Source organism: Hemicordylus capensis, chromosome 4, assembly GCF_027244095.1.
Source record: "Hemicordylus capensis ecotype Gifberg chromosome 4, rHemCap1.1.pri, whole genome shotgun sequence".
Taxonomy (NCBI): Eukaryota; Metazoa; Chordata; class Lepidosauria; order Squamata; family Cordylidae; genus Hemicordylus; species Hemicordylus capensis.
Genome location: NC_069660.1, coordinates 212,196,745 through 212,218,272, shown reverse-complemented (window position 1 = coordinate 212,218,272; position 21,528 = coordinate 212,196,745). Strand labels below are relative to the sequence as shown.

The 21,528-nt window shown below is 46.0% G+C and overlaps 1 protein-coding gene across 3 annotated transcripts in view; it reads left to right on the top strand.

Moving 5' to 3' along the window:
• Positions 1–19,077, top strand: part of ELOVL2 (ELOVL fatty acid elongase 2) — a 72,773-nt gene extending 53,696 nt beyond the window's left edge. For all 3 annotated transcript variants that reach the window (XM_053249491.1, XM_053249492.1, XM_053249493.1), the window contains 5 exons: positions 4,208–4,285; positions 6,655–6,826; positions 12,067–12,191; positions 14,407–14,541; positions 18,937–19,077. In XM_053249491.1, the coding sequence (XP_053105466.1) occupies positions 4,208–4,285; positions 6,655–6,826; positions 12,067–12,191; positions 14,407–14,541; positions 18,937–19,065 (639 nt within the window). In that variant the 3' untranslated portion in view covers positions 19,066–19,077. The remainder of the gene's footprint in view (positions 1–4,207; positions 4,286–6,654; positions 6,827–12,066; positions 12,192–14,406; positions 14,542–18,936) is intronic.
• The last annotated feature ends 2,451 nt before the right edge of the window (positions 19,078–21,528 follow it).

Here is a 21,528-nt window from a genome sequence, read left to right as displayed (position 1 = left end):
AAAAGCAGACAGATTTCAGACTGGTGTGATCTTCTCTCTCTCTCTCTCTCTCTCAACTAAAACTTTGTGATCCCCTGACATATTTTTTTTCTAAGTATCACCAGCATTCTACTAAGGTGAAGGGAATTATTTTGCTGCCTTTCAAACCACCTTCCGATCTCTTTCTCCATCCCACAACTACTACGGGGCTGTCCACTGTCATCCAAGATACCTGAGTTTACAAAGGAATATTTTTGCCCTAGTCCTTCAGTCCAGTCTGAATATAGAAAGAGGCTTCCATGCAAAAATAGCCTTTCCATTTCTTTGCACATGTAAAGGGGCTCTGGGCAGGGAAAAACAAAACAAAATTGAGAGTGCCAACAACCATCTGTTCAATATAGGGATTCTTTCATGCAATAGCATACACTCAGCCCACTTCTACATGCAAGGACCTCTAGACCAGTGGCAATCAAAATAGGTTAGCAATATGCCTACTGGGAATAATTTGAAACATGCTTGTAAAGCGAGGGCTGGACTAGATTGGAGATGAACGGATAGAAATTTCAAGCCAATTTATGTTTGCTAATTCACACGTTAATATAGTTGCTCCCCAACCCCCATACTGTTAAGCATGCACTCAAAATTCTTGTTGATTCCTGTCATTTTGTTACTGCTGAATGTCTTGCTATTTCATGATTTTGAAATCCTTTTTTTCTAATACCTGCTAATTAAACCATCTTATTTCTTGAGGTTGGTTGAGTGTATAACATACTTGCCCACTTGAGAAACTTCAGGCTTATATTTAACATGAAAACAATTTGAGATAGCAGTTTTAAGAGATACATATTTATATTTGAGTATCTGCCAAAGGGGAAAAAATCCACTCAGATATTGGAATTTTCAAAGCTGGAGTTAAAATGTAAATGTGCCTAACTTTACATTGGTTCACTATTTGCTTTAGCTCTTGACTGGGGCCCTTTCATGCATTATGGCAGTGGAAGCTACACCTCTGTGGAAGCCTGGTTGAGTAGGGCCAATGACCCAGATCCTTCTCATCAAGTCATCACCTATGCAATTGGTACTACTGAAGTGGTTCTTGAAAAGATTTCCAAGCATTACCAAGGAGGCGTGGGAACAAGCCATGGAAAGCATTTCCCATGGCACTAACATGAAGAAGCCCTTGGTCGTGTCCCCCAACAAGTATGGAGAAAGCAGCTCTTTTCAGCCTCAGGCTCGTTTGGGGGCCAGAGAAGTGCTGCATTGTAGAGCTGACTTTGTGAATTCAATAATCTGAATGAGACATTTGTTTGTTGCCACACTTGCTCACATATATGTAATGTGAGTATAGGAGTGCACTCTTGTACTTTTGGACTAACTTGGGGGGAATTTGTTCAAAATTGAATTTACAAGTGTGTAGAACAAACAAATCACAGCCTAGACAGAGACAAGATGTCTGTGTGGAGCACCCTAATGTTATGAAGGAAGGAGCAACTGTGTGTGGGGGGAGGCAGTAGGGAGGGAAAACACTTTTGGAGGGAATTTCAAAATGTATTCAAAAGGATTGGAGGGCAGAGAGAGCCTTTGTGCCTCTCTTGAAGAGGATACATCAGGAGATTAGGAAGGCATCAAGGAAGGGTTGATTTTGTGGTTTGCTTTTCTCAGCACTGTGTATAATATGCTGAGCTACTGCTGCTATAACTATCTGTTTTTGCTAGATCTGAGATCGACAAAGGCAGAACTTAGGTGCCCTCTTTCCTTGAGTTGTGGTTTGTTTTGTGTGTGAGATAGTGTTGTGGTGAGGAAAGGACAGTGGCAGCTCTGTGTGTGTCTAATATTTCTTGGTGATTTCTGTGATGAGCTCCATGTCTGGCCTTGAGACTAACTTGTGGTGCACTCACTGTTCTGGTCTGTTCTGCAATCTGCATTGCAAGGTGTACTCAGTCAAAATGTGGCTGAAGTTGCGCTAATTGAGATTATGGCTATGCTAAGGGTGCTGCTGTCGCAGCTGTTGTAATGCTAGGAAAGAACACAAGGAGTCATAATTGTTTGTGAGAGAGCGACATGTGCCAGTGATGTTACTGCAGCACAAGCCCTGTGGCTGGCAGTGGATTCTGGGTCACTGATTATTATTATTGGCCATTTTTGGACTGTGTTTGAAATGTGTATTCTATGTTGGGAGGGACAGATTCCCTTTTACTGTGTGCTTCTGCAGTGTTTTATAAGGCAGCATTATAAAATTGTGCACTCTGTGAGTTCAGCTTGTTCTGGTCATGGGGAACAATGGGAAAACTCGAAACACCCAATTGTTCCCCATGGGTAGCTCCTAGGGACACCAAAGTGGGTTGTGTGGTAAGGCATGATGGGTGCTAAAGGTAAAGTGTGCCATCAAGTCGATTTTGACTCCTGGCGCCCACAGAGGACTGTGGTTTTCTTTTGGTAGAATACAGGAGGGGTTTACTATTGCCTCTTCCCATACAGTATGAGATGATGCCTTTCAGCAGCTTCCTATATTGCTGCTGCTCAATATAGTACCAGCGAGGATTCAAACTGGCAACCTTCTGCTTGTTAGTCAAGTATTTCCCTGCTGTGCCACTACCTACCACTTAACCCACAAAAGAAATGGGCAAGAGGGTGATTTTAAACAAATTTTTAACATTTTCCCCAAAGCCCTTTAGGATCCGATGGGGATCTACCCATGGAAAACAATGGGGTGTTTCAAGTTTCTTCATTGTTCCCTATGGCTGAAACACTCAAAATGTTTTGAGTTTGTTCTGTTGAAACCGCCAGGGTCATCTGCTGTTTCAACGAAAATTTTTGGCCATCTGCATTTTGTTTAAAGCTCAAAATAAAACATGAAATCTGTTTCGTGTGCATCCCTAATTCCCAGGTGTGTTCTTCCCTACTTCTCAGGGGTAGTCTTTGGCCTTCAAGACCTTTTTCTGTGGCTTCATTATGGATTGAGAGAGTTCAGGGTGGGGTGCATCTGTTGGGGTTTGTAATTATTTAGCAAAGCACCAAAAGGAAGCTACTCACTCCAGTTACAGAGTAGAGTACAGAGTTTAGTTGTTGCAGTTATATAAAGAACACACATGGAGATTGTTGTGCAATCTAAAACTAAATAGGTTTATTGGTGAAGTACATCTTGGATAGGAAAGACTTAGTCCTATCTATTAGCTGCATAATGGATAGGTAGGTAGCGAGAGAGAGAGAAGTTTCGATCTACTCTCTAAGAGGAAAAGAAGAGGACTGACTCAGCACAGGAAGTACCTGAGGAGTCATAGGAACATAGGAAGCTGCCATATACTGAGTCAGACCATTGGTCCATCTAGCTCAGTATTGTCTACCCAGACTGGCAGCGGCTTCTCCAAGGTTGCAGGCAGGAATCTTTCTCAGTCCTATCTTGGAGATGCCAGGGAGGCAACTTAGAACCTTCTGCTCTTCCCAGAGTGTCTCCATCTCCTAAGGGGAATATCTTATAGTGCTCACACATCAAGTCTCCCATTCATATGTAGCCAGGGTAGACCATGCTTAGCTAAGGGGACTAGTGTTTCCTCTAAGGTATGCGCATGTGTGCACTCTCACATGTTTTTTGATATCTGTTCAATTGATTTTGGATCCCTCTCAGGTTTAATCAGGAAGGTCCCACTCTGAATATACGTGCACACACACACTGCCTTGATACTGCCGCCCAGAAGAAAACTCATTCCACACACAGTTGAAAAAAAATTAGAGAGAACACTGAAGGGGACAAGTCATTCTTGCTACCACAAGACCAGAACCTGAGTCAAGGCAGGGGTCATAGAGTAGAGGCAAGCAGGGACAGGTAAACAGACCCTCACTAACTCCCTCTACACCCAATGCCCCTCGTGGTCGTTAGGATAGTCAATGCAGAAGGTCAGTGCACTGGAACTCCATCTCCAACAGCATCTGCACTGGTTCAAGATTTGCATGATGCAACTATGTGATTCGAACAGAGGCCCAACTTCCCACCTGGCTCCAAATGCTTGTCTATGCACAACTCAGCTTTGCTTCACAGGAAACCAGAGTTAGCAGAGAGGAGAGGCTGCCTGGCAACATGTTCACTTGGCATTTTGTTTATAATAATATGAATTTGTTTTACTGCTGTGTTTTGAGCCAAGAACTATGCATCAAAATCCTGAGTGGATGTACTAATTAGCAATTACAATGTAAATTTATATCAGAGTAATAGAATGTGTTTTTTCTCCAGCTAATTCTTGCCACTTGGGAAGGAGGTTATAATTTACAGTGTCAGAACCTGACCAGTGCAGGAGAAGCTGACATCCGGGTAAGACCAAATAGCAAGTCAAGAACTTTAAAAGATGGAGTATTCTTGCCGCACAATTCTTTTTCATTGTTGCCTTTATGTAGCTTTCAGGAAAAAGTTAGAGCTTTATCACCATACTCTTGATTAACCTACACATGCTTCTTAAAATTGGTCCACTTGGTTTTTCTTTGGTTCAGTTTTGTTTTTCTCATGTTCATCTCTTTGTTGTACAATTTGTGATTGTGATACTTCATATTTGTTGAGATGGAATCATAGGTAGGGGCGAGGGATGGAGTGCATGAGGAGGTAGGGGCAAGGGAAATACTTAATTCAGCCCAACACCCACTCCCATAACTTATTGATAAGCTACATCTCTCACTGTTTAACTTTTTTTAAAAGGAGAAAGTGCCTTCTTCCACTGTGCTGGTAATTAAAGAGAACACATATTTATTTTGTGAACTGGGTTGCTAGAAAAGTGATGGTCGGGTATGCAGAGAGAGAAGAAACCAGGAGTAGATTTTTGTGTGAAAGGAAAGGGTTGTGGACTCAACCTTTATACTGATACCACTGGCCTAAGTGTGTCCTTAGAATTCTAAATAGGTGGGGAGACAGGAGAGTTCAGTTGTAAGGGACTAAGATACTCTGCATATGCTCAGATATACTAGTATTCATATATTCCAGAATTTAGCCCTGGAACTGAAAATGGTCCTTTGGGTTGAACTCTGGTAAGTCTTGGCATCAACTAGGGAGGGAGAGCTTGCCCATAAAAAAGAAGTGGGAGGAGAGCTGTGCAAAAAGAACCAATTCTTGTGCAGAGCTGCTGGAAGGGAAGTGAGAGGAAAACTAGGAGTGGATCATTCCATGGAAGAGAATAGCATGTATGCGTTCTCTGGCTGCAGTTTGCTGGCAACAGAAGTAGAGTCACTGCTTAATCTCAAAAGAGAGATATGCTGGGGCTTTAATCTCTACAGGGAAAATGCCATCATTCTGTAATCCTTCCTTCTTAATTCTAAATGTGTGGGGAGGAAAGAGCTCATAATTGCTTAGTGGTAAGTGAAAGGCATTCTCCATATGTCTGTAAATAAAAAACAGTTTGAACCTCTGTGTGTGTGTGTGTGTGTGTGTGTGTGTGTGTGTGTGTGTGTGTGTTAGGAGAAGGCTGCAGTGCTCAGTCATGAAGTTTCCTTTATGGCCGAGCAATGGCAACTTTCTCCTCCACACTTTCTGTGTATGCTCAGAGAATTATCAGATAATGATAATTCATTATCATTACTTAGCTGCTAAGAATTCTCTACCATATGCACTGACTAATCTTGGGAAAGTTACTGCTGTGCCTCAGCGTTCTGCATCTGTAAAATGGAACCAATGTCTTCTAAATGCAGTATAGTGAGTATATTTATCTTGTATTATTTGACTTGCCTTGTAGCCTGTGGCTTGTCATCTGCTTTCATACACTTTCAATTCCCATTTTCTTCTTATGGCACATTTGAGTCTATTGTGTTGACTCTGCCCCTAACTCCAGTCATTCATATGCAAGAGTGGCCCTGTTTTTATCTAGGAAATGTTGGAGGGTGTATGTCATACCAAAGAGCAAGAAACTTTAACACTTGGCAGTGCATGCTTACTGACTGAATGGATGGAAACTGATTTGAATTGATGTTGTCCAGTAGAACAGATGGATAATGTAGGCAATGCACACACCATGTATCCAATATAAGCAGCAGCCATTTGTAATAAGCATCTACTTTGTCAACGGAGTACATTGCAGTTACTCCCACCAGGTGTAAAAATTGTTCCATAACCTATAGTGCCCAGGGCTATATGTAAACATATTCAATGAATTTTATAAATTCTGCTCTCTTCATTATCCAATTTTGGCATTTGATATCCTATTGCAAAGCCCAGCATGAACTGCATAGCTGCTAGATGGTACTACTGAAGAGTAATTTAGAAGTCTTGTTAAGGAAATTTAGAAGAGAGGACCTTTGTAAACAACAGCTGCTTGGAAAGCCTTCATTCCATACTAACTAGATTCATTTGCTAAGGCTGGAACTCTAAATTCACTTGCTTAGAATTAGATTCCAATCAAATTAGTGGGCTTTACCTCCAAAGGCACGTGTTTAGCTTCAGGCTGCAAGACCACACTAGATACTAAGGCTGAAGTACTGTCCACACTGACTTGGGAGGAAGCCTGATGTGAAACGGAGACTTTCTTCTGAATAAGCATGTACACAATCAGGAAATAATACACAACTTTGAGGAACATCCCATTCATTTCAGTCAACAGTCAAATGTTAAATGTGGTTTTTGCTTGGCTAAAAGATTCTTCAAGGATAGCAAAACATGTTCCCTCAAGAACAGATATTAATTTATCTGTCATGTTCTTGCAGGTGGCCAAGGTGCTATGGTGGTATTACTTTTCCAAAGTCATTGAATTTGCTGACACTGTTTTCTTTGTGCTGCGGAAGAAAAACAGTCAAATTACTTTCCTTCATGTTTATCATCATGCCTCTATGTTTAACATCTGGTGGTGCGTCATGAACTGGATACCTTGTGGACAAAGTGAGTGTTTGGTGCTGGGGTGTATACATAGCTGCAATGTGTAATAAAACAACATACCTAGGCTACTTTCATAGATTTGAGTGCCAATCTTTACCATTTGTGGGGAAGCTGAGGTTTATCTTACGTATACTTAAGGGGCAAAATAATAGCTGATAATATTAGGTTAGTTTCAGACCTCAAAACTGGGCAGGCACCTTTCTCGGTTGCTGTAAGCCAGGGACATCTCATTGGGTTATCCCTCTCAGGAGCTCCAAGGCAGGACAGGATTTGATTGGTAAAGAGATAAGCCACGCCTACCCTAGCCCGAGGGGGATAACCCCTTCCCAGTTCTTTCTGTTCTCGGCAGCTCCAAGCAGCTTTTTTCACCCTCTCTTGCACCCTGGGCATTTTTTCTCTTTTTTCCCCTTACTTCTTACCCCCCAAAAACCTTACAGTCTTCAATCCTTTCTCTAGCCTTCCTCCTTTCAACCTTAACAACAACAACAAAAACGGCTTGCGCTTTCCTCCTTCTCCCTACCCTCCTTCCTCCCCCTGATCCTCCCCTATTGCATGGAGCAGCCCCCGCGGGAAAGGAAGATAGTTTTGGTCCCCAGGGGAACCAGGCAGAAGGACTTGGGACCCAGACCCGGGACTTTGGACCCTACATGGCCGGCTTACGGCCCTCAAAGCCCAACCGCCAGCAAAAATGGCCGCCTCTCAGCCGCCCACCTGCTCTTCTGCCACGCCACCGGCAGCTGTTTCGGCTGCTTCCCAGCTGCCCGACTGCTTCGCCACCGCAACACAGGCAGCACTTTGGCCACTTCTCAGCCGCCTGAAGCCCCCGCAGCATTAGCATCGGCGTCGGCCGCTATCCAGCCTCCCTCGCCACACGCCTCTGAAGACCCCACACGTCTCCCGCTGCCAGGCCGCGAGACGCGCTTCATGGCAGTCCGCTGCAGGGAAGGGCTCCAACCCCTCCAGGAAACGGAGGAGATACACTTCCAGAGATGCTCCCTGGCTAATCCGCCACCAACATCCCAGGAAATTCGGACCATCTCACTGCAAGCAGAATGCCTGCAACAGGCAGAAATGGTGGCTTCTTCCCAAGACCTCACAACCGCAAGTACCTCTCACCGGGGGGTGGGCGGGGGGCAGGGACAAGGGGGGCCAGGCATACTGTAGCTCAAAATAGTCTACTGCCCCCTCGGGCCCAGCGTCCAGTGGGGCTGCTGCTGCTGCCGCCAGTCAGAGCACAGCCATCTACCTACCCAGGCTGATTCCCCCAGAATGGCAGGTGTGGTTTTAAAATGCCATAATCAACACTATTTACCAAGTTAGACCACCTAAGAAACCTAAATCAAAAAAGACCAAATTCAAGTCCAGGCAGAGGTCCCCCAGCCCAGACTCCTCTTCTAGTGCCTCCATGACCCCTGCTCCTAAAAAGGCTAAGGCTAAGAAAAAGCATACGGAGCCCCTCTCCTCACTTCCCATAAATGTGGACCCTCATTTATCTGAGGCCTTGGACCATGACCAGGAGCCCCTGCTAGACCCTCAGCGCCCCGACCCTGATTCAGACAACATACCAGATGAGGAGGGCGTGGTCCGATGCAGAGGCAGAGGATTCCTCCCCGAAACAGCAATGACGCCAGGCCTACCTGGCATGGGGGGTATTTGTCCATGTTTCTCCATGCCTGGGAAGCCTCAACCACAGACGACTGGGTCCTAAACGTCATCAGACATGGCTACAGAATAGAATTTCACTCTCTTCCCACCTACAGGTTCCTATCGACTCCAAGACCTTCACAAAACATTTCCTGATGCTTCAGGCCATACAACACCTGCTGGACATCAGAGCGATAGAACCGGTACCCACTCTGGAGGAGGGCAGAGGGGTTTATTCTATTCTCTTTACAGTGCCAAAAAAGGATGGCACAAGAAGAATGGTACTAGACTTGAAACAACTAAACAGAGCAGTACGCCGAGATCGCTTCCGCATGGAGACTCTACAATCTATATCGGAGGCACTCCACCACCACGATCTCCTGACATCCATAGACCTAAAGGAAGAATATCTCCATGTCCCAATCCACCTGGACAGCAGGAGATACCTTTGCTTCAAGTACGCAGGGTGGCATTTCCAGTATGCAGCACTTCCCTTCAGTCGGTCCTCCACTGCTCGCGTCTTCACAAAAGTCCTAGCTCCATTCGTGGCACACCTCCGCATGCGAGGGGTGCGGCTCTTTGCGTACCTCGACGACTTACTTCTACAGTTACACTCCTTGCAAGAGGCTTGAGCGGACCTCCAGACCACAATGGCAACCCTGGACCTCCACGGTTTTCTGGTAAATCACGAAAAGAGCCAGCTGAGCCCCTCTCACCAACTGCGACATCTAAGGGTCATCATAGACATGGAGGCAGCCTCTCTGTTCTTGCCCCCGGACCGCATGCTCACATTACAGTCAGAGGTCAAACTGGTCTGATTGACCCCAACGACTCCTCTCAGCACTCTAGCAAAGCTCTTGGGTCTGATGGTGGCTGCTATAGACTCCGTCCCATTGGCCCGATTCCATCTTCGTGACCTCCAGTGGTTCCTACTTCCTCACCAGCAGGCGATAGCCCAGAAGTCCAAGATCGCACTGAGACTCCTGACTCAGACCATAGCCTCTCTCCGGTGGTGGTTGAGGACCGACAGTCTCCTTCACGGCAAACCTTTCCTGGATCCTCCCAGGATCATTCTATCCACCGACGCAAGCAACAGAGGCTGGGGAGCCCACTGCTTACACAACTCTGCTCAAGGCCTGTGGTCCCCCCAGGAGAGAGTACACAGCATCAATTGGAGGGAGCTTTGGGCCATCCGGCTAGCCTTTCTGGCTTTTTAGTTGGTCCTTCGCTCAACGCACGTGCTGGTGAAGACCGACAACATAGCGGCCAAAGCCTACATCAGCAAACGGGGGGGACCCGATCCCGGTCCCTGCATCAAGAGGTAACACTTCTCATGTCCTGGGCAGAGGACCACCTGGAATCCGTTATCACCCATCATGTCAAAGGGGAGCTGAACGTGGTGACAGACTCGCTCAGTCACAAGGATGTCACCCCTGGGGAGTGGAGCCTACACCCCAACATCTTCAATCAGATCATGGAGTGCATGGGAGTACCAGTTCTGGACCTCTTTGCTACCCCGTCCAATGCAAAACTTCCAAATTTCGAAACAAGGTTCCCCTGCCTGGGGGCATCAGCAGTCGATGCCATGTCAGTTCAGCGGCCGGAAGGGCTCCTTTACACCTTCCCCCCAACTCCTCTCCTGGTGAGAGTTCTGCGCAGAATACAACTCCTGCAAGCAGAAGTCATCCTTATAGCTCCATTCTATGGATGGCACCTCCATCCCGACGTCCCTGGTTTCCGGAACTGCTCTACCTAGCGGTCTCTCCCCCATGGGAACTCCCACTGATTCGCAATCTGATCTCACAAGGTCCACTTCTACATCCCAACCCGGCCTGGTTACGTCTTGCTGCCTGGAGACTGAGCGGTAGCTCCTCCACCAGAAGGGTTTCTCTGGTGCGGTTCTAAATACCATGCTAGCATCTTGCCAGGCCTCTACTGAAAGAGTGTACCATTATACCTGGAGAATGTTCCTGCAATGGCTGACCTGGCACTCTATCCCTCGAGCCTCCACATCGATTCATCACCTTCTAAGATTCCTTCAAGACGGACTGGAGAAAGGCCTCTGACCTAACACCTTAAAAAGAGAGGCAGCATCATTGCTACCTCTACTATCAGGCAGAACCTCACAGATCTCTCAAGCCCACTCTCACCTCTGTCATTTCCTCAGGGGCGCCTCACTTCTATCTCCTCCAACATTGCACAGATTCCCCTCCTGGAACCTGCATATACTTCTTCGTGCCCTGCAGTCACAGCCTTTCAAACCTATATGGACCGTTCCCATTAGGATCCTCTCATTCAAGCTGACCTTCCTTGTGGCAATTACGTCTGCCAGGAGAGTATCGGAACTACGGGCTGTATCTATAGACAAATCTCATTGCATTTTTCTCGAGGATGCTGTCCGCTTGATCTCTGACCCCTTCGTTCGACTGAAGGTAGCATCCACCTTTCATTTATCTTAGGAGTGTTCTTGCCATACTTCTGCCCTCACCCATCACATCCTAGCGAGAATCAGTGGCACAAGTTGAATGTACGTCATTGTTTAAAGGTCTACATTAAACGTTCAGCCTCTTTCCAAGTATCTGATGCCATGTTTGTCTCATTTCATCCCTGCTCCATGGGCTCGGCTGTGACCTCCACTACCATAGCAAGATGGACAAAAGCTTGCATCGCAATGGCGTATGAGAGTCAGCATCTCCGGCCTCCTGCCTCTATCCTGGCCCACTCCACAAGGGCAGCAGCAACTTCAGCAGCCTTCTTTACGAACGCTTCAGTCAATGAGATTTGCAAGGCCGCCACATGGGCATCGTCTTCAGCGTTCACAAAACACTGCAAAATCGATGACTATGCATCCTCCCACACCTCCTTTGGAAGGCGGGTGTTACAACAAATCCTGCCTCGACAGTGGGTCAGACCACTCCCACCCATATTGGTAAGCTGTGGTGTGTCCCAATGAGATGTCCCTGGCTTACAGCAACCGAGAAAGGAGCATTGGTTTCACTTACCATGAAGGCTTCTTCTGGTTGCTGAAGCCAGAGACATCTCGGCCCACCCAGGTTGGCGCTCTGACCAATCTGTTCAACGTGGATTAGAGCCACCACTACCTGGGTCACAATGTCTCTCACATTTCCCTCCTATTGCTCCAATTTTCTCTGCTAACTCCTTTTTTCTAGGGTGCATATCTGCTTACGCCTACTCGGCCTGAAAGAACTGGGCAGGGGTTAGCCTCCTCGGGCTAGGGTAGGCGTGGCTTATCTCTTTACCAATCAAATCCTGTTCTGGCTTGGAGCTCCTGAGAAGGATAACCCAATGAGATGTCCCTGGCTTCAGCAACCAGAAGGCTTTCCCAGTAAGTGAAACCAATGCTCCTTTCAGTTGCCATCTTGACCTTTGATTAAGATAAACCCCACAAAATTCTCACAAAAACAATAGCTGACAGCCAGGTTAATTTACTCATGAGTAGTCCCATTGACATGAATGGAGCAAGTTACTCATGACTAACTGGTCTCATTAATTTCAGTGGGACTGCTCATGAACAAATTTGGCTGTCAGTCAACGTTTTTGCAAATCTACTGTAACACTAACATGTTCAATTCTCACAGGTTTCTTTGGACCCACCTTGAATAGTTTTATCCACGTTCTCATGTACTCCTACTATGGATTGTCTGTCACTCCATCCATGCACAAATATCTGTGGTGGAAGAAATACCTCACTCAGGCACAACTGGTATGTTTATATTCTTGTTCATTATGATTTAATCACAATTTAAACACACACACACACAAATGGAGGACAGGTCTATCAATGGCTACTAGTCTGGTGACTGTGGGCCACCTCCAGCCTCCGAAGTAAGATGCCTCTCAATAGCAGTTGCAGGGAAGCAACAGCAGGAGAGAGGGCATGCTCTCACCTCTTGTCTGTGGGTTCCCCAGAGGCATCTGGTAGGCCACTGTGTGAAACAGGATGCTGGACTAGATGGGCCTTGGGCCTGATCTAGTAGGGCTGTTCTTATGTTCTTAAATCTTTAGTGAGCCAAGCTGGAATTCTGAGAACAAGCCACTTTGAAATGAAGACAAGAAAGCAAGCTAGGTTGTGGAGGAGGGGAACACATTATTATGGCAAATGATTTAACTTCCTTTATCAAGCATCTATGCATAGGTCACTTCACGAGTCATTTTTAAAAGATGTACTAATGTAAGAAGCATTATATTTTTATCCCACTCTTCCTCCAGAGAATTTCGGGGTGGAGAGTATATTGTCCTAATATCAGTTTATTAATTATTGAAATACGTATATACTGCTTTACAATATACAGATTGCACAAGGAGCTAACACTTTAAATATATATCAGTATCATCCATAAATACCACAGGACTGGTTCTTCTAGGAGGCAAGGAGAAGTGGCTGTCCAGAACAGCAGATTTTTGAAGTTCCAGCAGGGTAGCAAGATGTCCCCTACCACCTGACCTGGCTTCCTCTGCTGCTTGCCACTCACTGTCATCACAACAGCTCTTCCCTGTGCCATCACTCAGCAAGGAGCTATTCTGAGATGGTCCTCCACTACTGCCACTTTCTCCTAGCCCAGCTCACACCCCTCTACCTCCCAGCTGTACCTTTGCTAGGCTAGTAATAAAAAGGGGAAGGAAGCAGAAGAGGAAGTGGTGAAAGGGCAATGGCGTACAGGAGACTCATCAAGTACTCTACTCATCTTTCCATAGAGTACAGTAGTCTCTCTGTTGAACATCTCCTGTACTCTATTGCTCTTTCATCACTTTCTCTTCCACTGCTTCCTTTTCATTTCTTTTCTGCAGAGGAGGTGGTGGAGGATGTGAAGTGGTGCCCACTTCAGTCACTGTAAAAAGAACAGAACAAAGAGGAGGTACATTGGGGAGGCAGCATTTGGCACTCTGCCTCAGGTGCACTGCAATCTTGGGCCACCACTGAAATAAAATTATAGTGTTATATTATGTAGAAAGTGTAACTGTCGCATTAAGAAGAGGAAGTGGAGATTGGAAGAGAAAAAGAGAGAGTTGCATACTGGGAGAGAATATTATGTAGTCTGTTCAATAAGGTTATGTTCATGTTTGACTCTGTGAAGACACAGAGATGGTTGGAGGTGTACTCATGGTCAGCAGTATAGGTAGATAAAGGAGATTATTCTATTTTATCCTCACAACAACCCTGGAAGTTGTTGATGCTATAAGGCAGCACCATGCCAAGTAGTTTGGAACCCTGCTGTTGATGGCTACTCCCAGCCACTGGGAGTAGGAGGCAGCGGCTGCTGCCTGGAGTGGGCAAGCAGAGGTGGCGGGATGGCATTTTGGCCATGCCACCATCCAGAAAGCACCAGCTAGGGGGGGCAGAATTGGCAGGGGGAGAAGAAGCGGGCCGGCCAGCCACGCCGGTGAGGCAAAACAGGCAGCAGAGGTGGCTGGGCTGGCCAGAGGCACAGATGCTCTGCGCCCGGCCCAGCTAGTTTATTTTATATTTCTCCAAAGAGCCCAGAATAGTGTACATGGTTATATTTATCCTCACAACAATCTGAGCTACCTGTGAGGTAGGTTAGACTGAGAAATAAATAACTGACCCCAAGTCCTCCAGTGAAGTTCACGGCCTGAGCGGGGATTTAAACTTGGGTCTCCCCTGTCCTAGTACAACACTCTTACCACTACACCACACTGGCTTCACATTTGGCTTCATATGTCAAGTCAGATTATATTATTCATATTTTCTAACATTTCTGTCTGACATCTCTCTGGGATAAAAAAATCCTGTCATTCTAATATTCATTTATAATCTGAACTGAAATGTGTGAATAGCAGTAAAGCAGAAGTAGCAGATGAAACAAAATTATCAAATGTGAGAGGAGACAGTGAATTCCCTACTGGGCAAAAACTAATATTGAAAATGAGACATCATATGGCCTTTCTTTCATCTACAGATCCAGTTTTTGCTCACCATTACACACACGCTTAGTGCAGTTGTGAAACCATGTGGATTTCCATTTGGCTGCCTCATCTTCCAGTCCTCATACATGGCCACACTGGTCATTTTGTTTGTTAACTTTTATATTCAGGTAAGTTGGTCAGGAGGAGACTAGGTGTGTTATTTTAAACTCATGCTTACCTGTGATGCTGACATAGATCTGCGGGTGACATGCCTTCAGTTTAACCTGTTGTGATTTGTTAAGATTCTTTTTCCATTGGTGAAGCCTATCAAATGCAGGTTATCCAAAATCTGAGAATCTGTGCCTCAGTTCTCACACGCAATTTTGTCTTGGTGGACGTTTCATTTTATGTACCATATAAAGGCTAATGCTGTCATTGCTGTAGTAAGCAACGAACTTACTACAGCAACCATCTGATGAGTATAGATATCATTCATAACACATTTTAAGAACTGTCTCACACATGAATGTACATCACTTGATTTCTCTGGCTTAGATTACTGTACACTTGATGACATGGAACAAGCACAGTAACTGAAGCTATATGAAGTTCTGTCACTGATGCTGTATCGATGATAGCCCATTCACACATGCAAGCCATTGCCTGATCTTGTCAATCATCAACTAAGAACTATTCATGTGTGAATCAGTCCAAAAAGACATGGTTTACCCCACATCACAATCAATATGAGACTCTAGCCTGTATTTAGGGCCAAACCAGCAGGCAGCCATGATTGATGTTTCTGGCTAGCCATTTAAGCTACTGACCATCACCACACCTTGTGACTGTCAATTAATCTACGGAATGCTCTGCGACAAGATATGGTGATGCCTACTAGCTTAAAAGGAAAGTAAAAAAATTCATGGAGAACAAACCTATTGATGTCTATATGCTATTAGGTTCAAAAGCAGAATGCCTTTGTGTACCATTGCAGGGAAGCAATGACAGGAGATGGGGGCATGCCTTCATCTCCTGCTTGTAGGCTTCCCAGAGGCATTTGGCTACTTGCTGGCGGAGACATGATGCTGGATTAGATAAGCCTTAGCTTGATCCAGCAATACTCTGTTCTTATGGGGAGAGGGTCTACCCTTTACTTCAAAATATGGTGTGGGTGATGTGATCTAAACCCTTCCCTGTCTTATTTCCCTGTGATCTGTCACTTCAGGCACTCCTCTCTCAGGCTAGCCTGGAAAAATACTTCATGAGACAATGGTGCAAAGGAGGCAGTATGGAGAAGGGGGAAAGGGAGCTCCCTTCCTCTGCCTTTTGGTGTTAAAAACTAGACCCCCCCACCACCACTCTCGCTTGATATGTGAATAGGGCAGATGCACACAAAATGAACGTGATTGTTCCTGTCACATCTGATTTGGCCCTTAGTTACTTAATGCTTTGAAACATGGCACTTTCAGCTTTAATGAAGTCGGAAGCAGGGATTTTTCCCTATGTAGTTTTTTTAAAAAAACCAAAACCTAAGTGCCTTACTCAGATTGCTCATTCAGTTGAACTTGATGTGCACTGATGTACAGCCAAAGGAACTATAGTCATGCCATCAGCAATTATGCAGCACTCACTGCAGTGTGATAAGGTTTCCTATTGAGTGTCCAATTCTGCAATGTTTAGACTCGAGGCTGTGTTGCAAGCTCCCCACTTGTCTTCCACTTCCATGAGAGGTAGAGAATGTGCATCCTTTGCCACCTCAAGAGAGGGCAATTGACTCACTTCAACTGATGAATTCGAATTCATCACCATGCCAGTGGAAGAGCTCTGTGCGTGGAAACTGCTTGCATGTGCAGATCTTTCTTGGTGACTTAGAGCAAATGTGTCTAATGTAGCATGACTTTTCTACCAGCAGATAATCAGCTCATCAAATCAATCTTTAGCCGCCCCCCCCCCCAATCCCTTTTACCACCACAGCTAGCCTGAAAACCAGCCTGCACTCCTGGCCCCTGTGCTCTTGATGGCTCATAGTTATGCTATAGCAAAATCTCAGTACAAATGAATGAATGTGTATGTTAGAATAAAGATGCTTTGGGAGGGAAAAACCACATCAGCTTGAGGGACTTCTGCATAGAGATAAAAGTCCACTCTCAGAATATGTTCCAGGGCTAAATAAACAAAGTCAGGTAAGTTCTGCTTCATTAGCTTTTGAACCAGATTGATAATGGTTCACTAAGCAGTATCATTGTGCTTTTTTTTTTTTAAAGTGCACAAAACCATCATTTTATACAGAAAGCTCGTGAGAGTAGCATCCCTTTTCCTTTAAAAAGATAACATTAGACTTTGATGTTGAACTGCATACATTGTGGGGGTTCACTCTATTGATTGTGTGCACAACAGCAATTGATTCTGGAAGTGCTGCAACCACACACGGGTTAGGGAAAAGATGTGGGGAAGTGAAGAGTAACATGGGACTCAGTGCCAATGGAAAAGCCCCAAGACAGAGGGTCAGATGAAAATTGACCTACTTTCCTTTTCAATATTTTGCTGAAAAGGAACTCTTCATCAAAAGCTTGTAAAACAATCACATGGGGAAATAAACTGCTGGTTGAGTATGTGGAACAATGTAGGCCGGGAGGGGCCGAGGGGGGGGGGGGCGTTAAGAGCTCTAGATGTGTTGCATGGCTCAGTAGCTCTTTCAGCTGATGTAGCTAAAATAGTTCTGTTTCAGTAGGTACTTAACTCCACAAATGTGGGTAAAGGGAACTGAGGTCATTCACACAACCAACAACTGTGTTCTACCTAGGTTTGGGAGTTGTGTGTACTCCCAATTTTCAGTTGTGCAGTGGGGAAATGACCTGACTAGCAAGCCAGAGGTTGCCAGTTCGCATCACCGCTGATATGCTTCCCAGACTATGGGAAACACCTACATTGAGCAGCAGTGATATAGGAAGATGCTGAAAAGCATCATCTCATACTGCATGGGAGATGGCAATGGTAAACCCCTCCTGTATTCTACCAAAGACAACCACGGGGCTCTTTGGTCGCCAGGAATCAACACCAACTGTATGGCACAACTTTAGTTTTACTTTAGAAGCAAGGTAGGAGGGAAACTTGCATAGAAGTGATTGTACATATAAGCAAGGAATCTTCACACAACTGAAGACTGGGAGCAAACACAGCTCCCAAATGCAGGTAGAACACAGTTGTGTGAATGATCTCACTCACTATCCATTAGGAATCCCTATCTAGAAGTCCAGTGAAACGAAAGGATGCTAAAAACCACAGAAATGTTATCTTATGGCCTACACAAGATAAACTCCTAAAAGTGTGCACTCAATGTTAATAGTCTTATATTAGTCTGAAACAGATGGAGGTAGAGTGGTGTGATCCCATCTCTATGTCTGGGAATATTTATTACTAGTAGGTGAGGCCTATTGTTGACCAGGCAAAGTCATTTTGCTTAGATTACACTGATAGTAAAGTTCAAGAATTAAATATATGTAATAATATAGTAATGTGCTTGCGAAAGGGAAGTAAAAGCAGTTTGAAATTTGTAGGATTTCAACTTCAAGCATTCATTTTATGGAATTACCACCATAAATGGTAAATTTGAATCTGCAAAATATCTTGTTTCTCTTGGGCATGGGATTTTGGAATTACTGATCTGATTGAGCATTAAAAATAGGTTGAATAAATTAGATTATATTCAGAATTTCTTCAAAAAACATTTAAACCTTTCCCTGAGTATATTGCAGTGTAAGAAGTAGTGCATTCAGCTCACTTCAGGGGCAGGATTGTTCATGCAAAATTTGATATCTGTAGGTAACTGGGAAGTATGACTTTTTCCCACACAAACCAACCAGCTCTTCAAAAGATAATAGATTCGAAAATTTTATATACCACCTTTCAAAGCAAATAGTCTCTAACAAGGCATTAAAACAGTTTTCGAAAAAAGATTTAATGTTTCTGTATTTTGTTTTGTGTTAATTGTATATTTTCTGTTTGAGTGAGCTATCCAGATAATTTGTTATGGGGTGGCTAGCAAAGCTGTTAATATTTATTATTAAGGCAGCTTCTGTCTCTACCTTGCCAAAGCATCTTTCTTGAAAGGCACCAAAACAAACTTTATATGCAGAAGTAAATTTAAGAAGAAAAACATGGGTAAAACTGCATCAGAATTAGTGCCTGGTATGGAATCCCAAAATGTAGTATTGTACTCTAAGTTTGTTGCTTTTGACATGGCTGTTGCCTAAAGCAAATTAAGATAAGTGCCCCACAATTCTATGGGGTGGCAGAAGGAATCTTAGGATGTAGGGATATTACCACAGCAGTCTCCCTTAAATTAACTTAACTCTTAATTAACTCTTCTTGTCCCCTACATACAGTGTTCCAAACACAAGGGCACCTTAAGGATTTGGCATTTTACAGGGAGGATAAGGTCTACAGAAGTCTTTAGATTAAAAACTGACAAACACATTATCTGTAAAGAAACAATTTGTTAAAGATGCATCTGATATATGTCTTGTATGTTTTTTGAACTATATTCTGGGGACAGTCCTAATTTGTTTTGTTTTTTGTTTCAGACATATCAGAAAAGACCTTCAAGAACAGATAAGAAAGAGGTCCCTCTGGTGACAAAAATCAAGAATGGGTTCCATAAAGAGTACTTAATTGCAGCTAATGGTGCTTTGAATAATAAAAAAGCACAATAATACTATAACACATTTTAATTTCACATTGTAGTATACAATCTCTTTCCCAAGCTTTTTTTTCTACCGAAGAAAAAAGACTGAGTTGACCATACGCAGCTGTAGTACAAGCCTTCACTCAGTTCTTACTCCCCACCGTTTAACTCATCACTGATCAAATTAACACTGTAGAAGTAGTTAATACTGTAATAAAGATCACTGTCAAAATGGCAAGGGCAGCAGCGAACACTCTCCCTTTCACCCAGACAAAGCAAAACCCCGTTTTGTAATCTTTATCATAGGCAGAATGCTGATGGGATTTTTCCTGGGGACGAGTGGTAACATTTTGTTGCAAATGTTCAAAAGTTCAGATTGTATTCAGAGTATAAGCTACTTGGCCCATGTGTTATACTGTGTTGGAAAAAGTGTGTCTCTTATGGGTGGGTGGGTTCGATTGACACACTGCAAGCAAGCTAGTAACGTCCAGACACGAGAGCAAGTGCTCCCAGCAGGAGCAACATCTGAAGCTGCCTGGGTGCGGTTTCCATGCTGCGTTACCAACACTCTCTGGCCAGCTTCAAATGCATAGTAGTTTGTACTCGGAACAGAATCGGAACTTTTGACCACTAGCAACCAAATGCACATTCAGAGCTGTCCCATGTTGAGCAGATGTCTGTAACGTAGTGCAGCGACTGTACCTCAGTAGGTTCAGATGTCCTGCCTGCTAGGAGCACATGCACTGGTGTCCTGAGGTTTTACCAACATGCAAACGGATTCTTGCAGGCAATCTTGTGAACTAGGGATGTGCCAGCTAGCATGACCTTGAGCTGGTTTATGCTCAAGCCAGCTGGGCTCAAAGGCTCGCCCCTTGAGCCGAACGTGGGGGGGGGGGCTCAGTCCGGTGGCGAGCCACCTCAAGGGCCATGTAAAGGGGAATCTGGCAAGGATTCCCCTTTGTGAGTAAAGGGCTGCAGGGCAGGGGAGGGAAAGGTTTCCTTAAAAAAAAAATGCCGCTGCAGGGTAGTGATGTGCACGGTCCGGAGAAGTCCGGACCGGCACCGAAGGGGGGCCTTGTTTCTAGGGCGGGGAGGGCTTGCTTAGCCCTCCCGCCTCCTTGCCCCCGCCAGCGCCCGTATTGAACAGTATAGGGGCGCTGGAAACCAGCCGCCCCCCCCCCCGCCGCCGCCGCCGCCGCGGCGAAATAACCCCCAAGGTCAGCCAGCCAGCCAGCCAGCCCTCCCTTCCTCCCAGCTAGCTGCCCTCCCACCCACCCACCCGCTCGCTCACCCGCTCGAATACTGGATAAAAAACGAGAGGAGCTCCGGCACAGAGCTCCTCTCGTTCGGAAGGCCTCCTAAGAATGGCGGCTTGCGCACGTGCGCATGCGCGCAGCCGCAAAGCACGCCGTTCTCCGTAGGCCCGGTCTACCCGCCGGGAAAGGGCCGGGTAGACCGGGCCTCCGATCGCTGAGTAGACCTGGCCTCCGGCGATTGCAGGCCCGGTCTACTCAGCGATCGGAGGCCCGGTCTACCCGCTGGGAAAGGGCCGGGTAGACCGGGCCTCCGATCGCTGGGTAGACCGGGCCTCCGGCGATCGGAGGCCCGGTCTACCCGGCCCTTTCCCGGCGGGTAGACCGGGCTTCCGGAGAACGACGTGCTTTGCGGCACGCGCATGCGCGCGCGCGCAAGCCGCCATTCTTCAGGAGGCCTTCCGAACGAGAGGAGCTCTGTACCGGAGCTCCTCTCGTTTTTTATCCAGTATTCGAGCGGGTGAGCGAGCGGGTGGGTGGGAGGGCAGCTAGCTGGGAGGGAGGGAGGGCTGGCTGGCTGGCTGACTTTGGGGGTTATTTCGCCGCGGCGGCGGCGGCGGCGGGGGGCGGCTGGTTTCCAGCGCCCCTATACTGTTCAATACGGGCGCTGGCGGGGGCAAGGAGGCGGGAGGGCTAAGCAAGCCCTCCCGCCCTTAAAGGCATACCCCCCACCCGGACCCGAACCAGGCAGGGCCGGACTGGTCCGGCAGTTCGGCCATTCTTTGGAATGGCCGCCGGACCGGTTCGGGCACACTGCTACTGCAGGGTGGGCGGCATGTGCAGACAGGCCCAAAGCTGGCTGCCAACCAGCTTGATCTGTCATTCGGGCAGCAGGAGGGGAGCTGGGAGGCGCTCTTGCCACCCTCATCTCACAGCTGCTGTGCCCACTGCCTCATCCCGCCACACACAGTGGCTGTTTTTAAAGAGGAAAAATGCGGGACTTTCCCCCTGCCCACCTTCCCCATCTGCAGCCCTTTACTCTCAGTGGGAAATCCTTGCCCGATTCCCCTTTACAAGTGTGGCAATCAAGCCCGCTTAACAGCAGGACCAGGTACATTTAAGCCCAAACCGAGCCACCCAGTGGGAGTTTGAATCTGATACAGATTCAGACTAGGGATGTACACAAACCTGTTTGGAGGCCCTTTTACAGGCCTCCGAACAGGTTCAAACACCGGGGG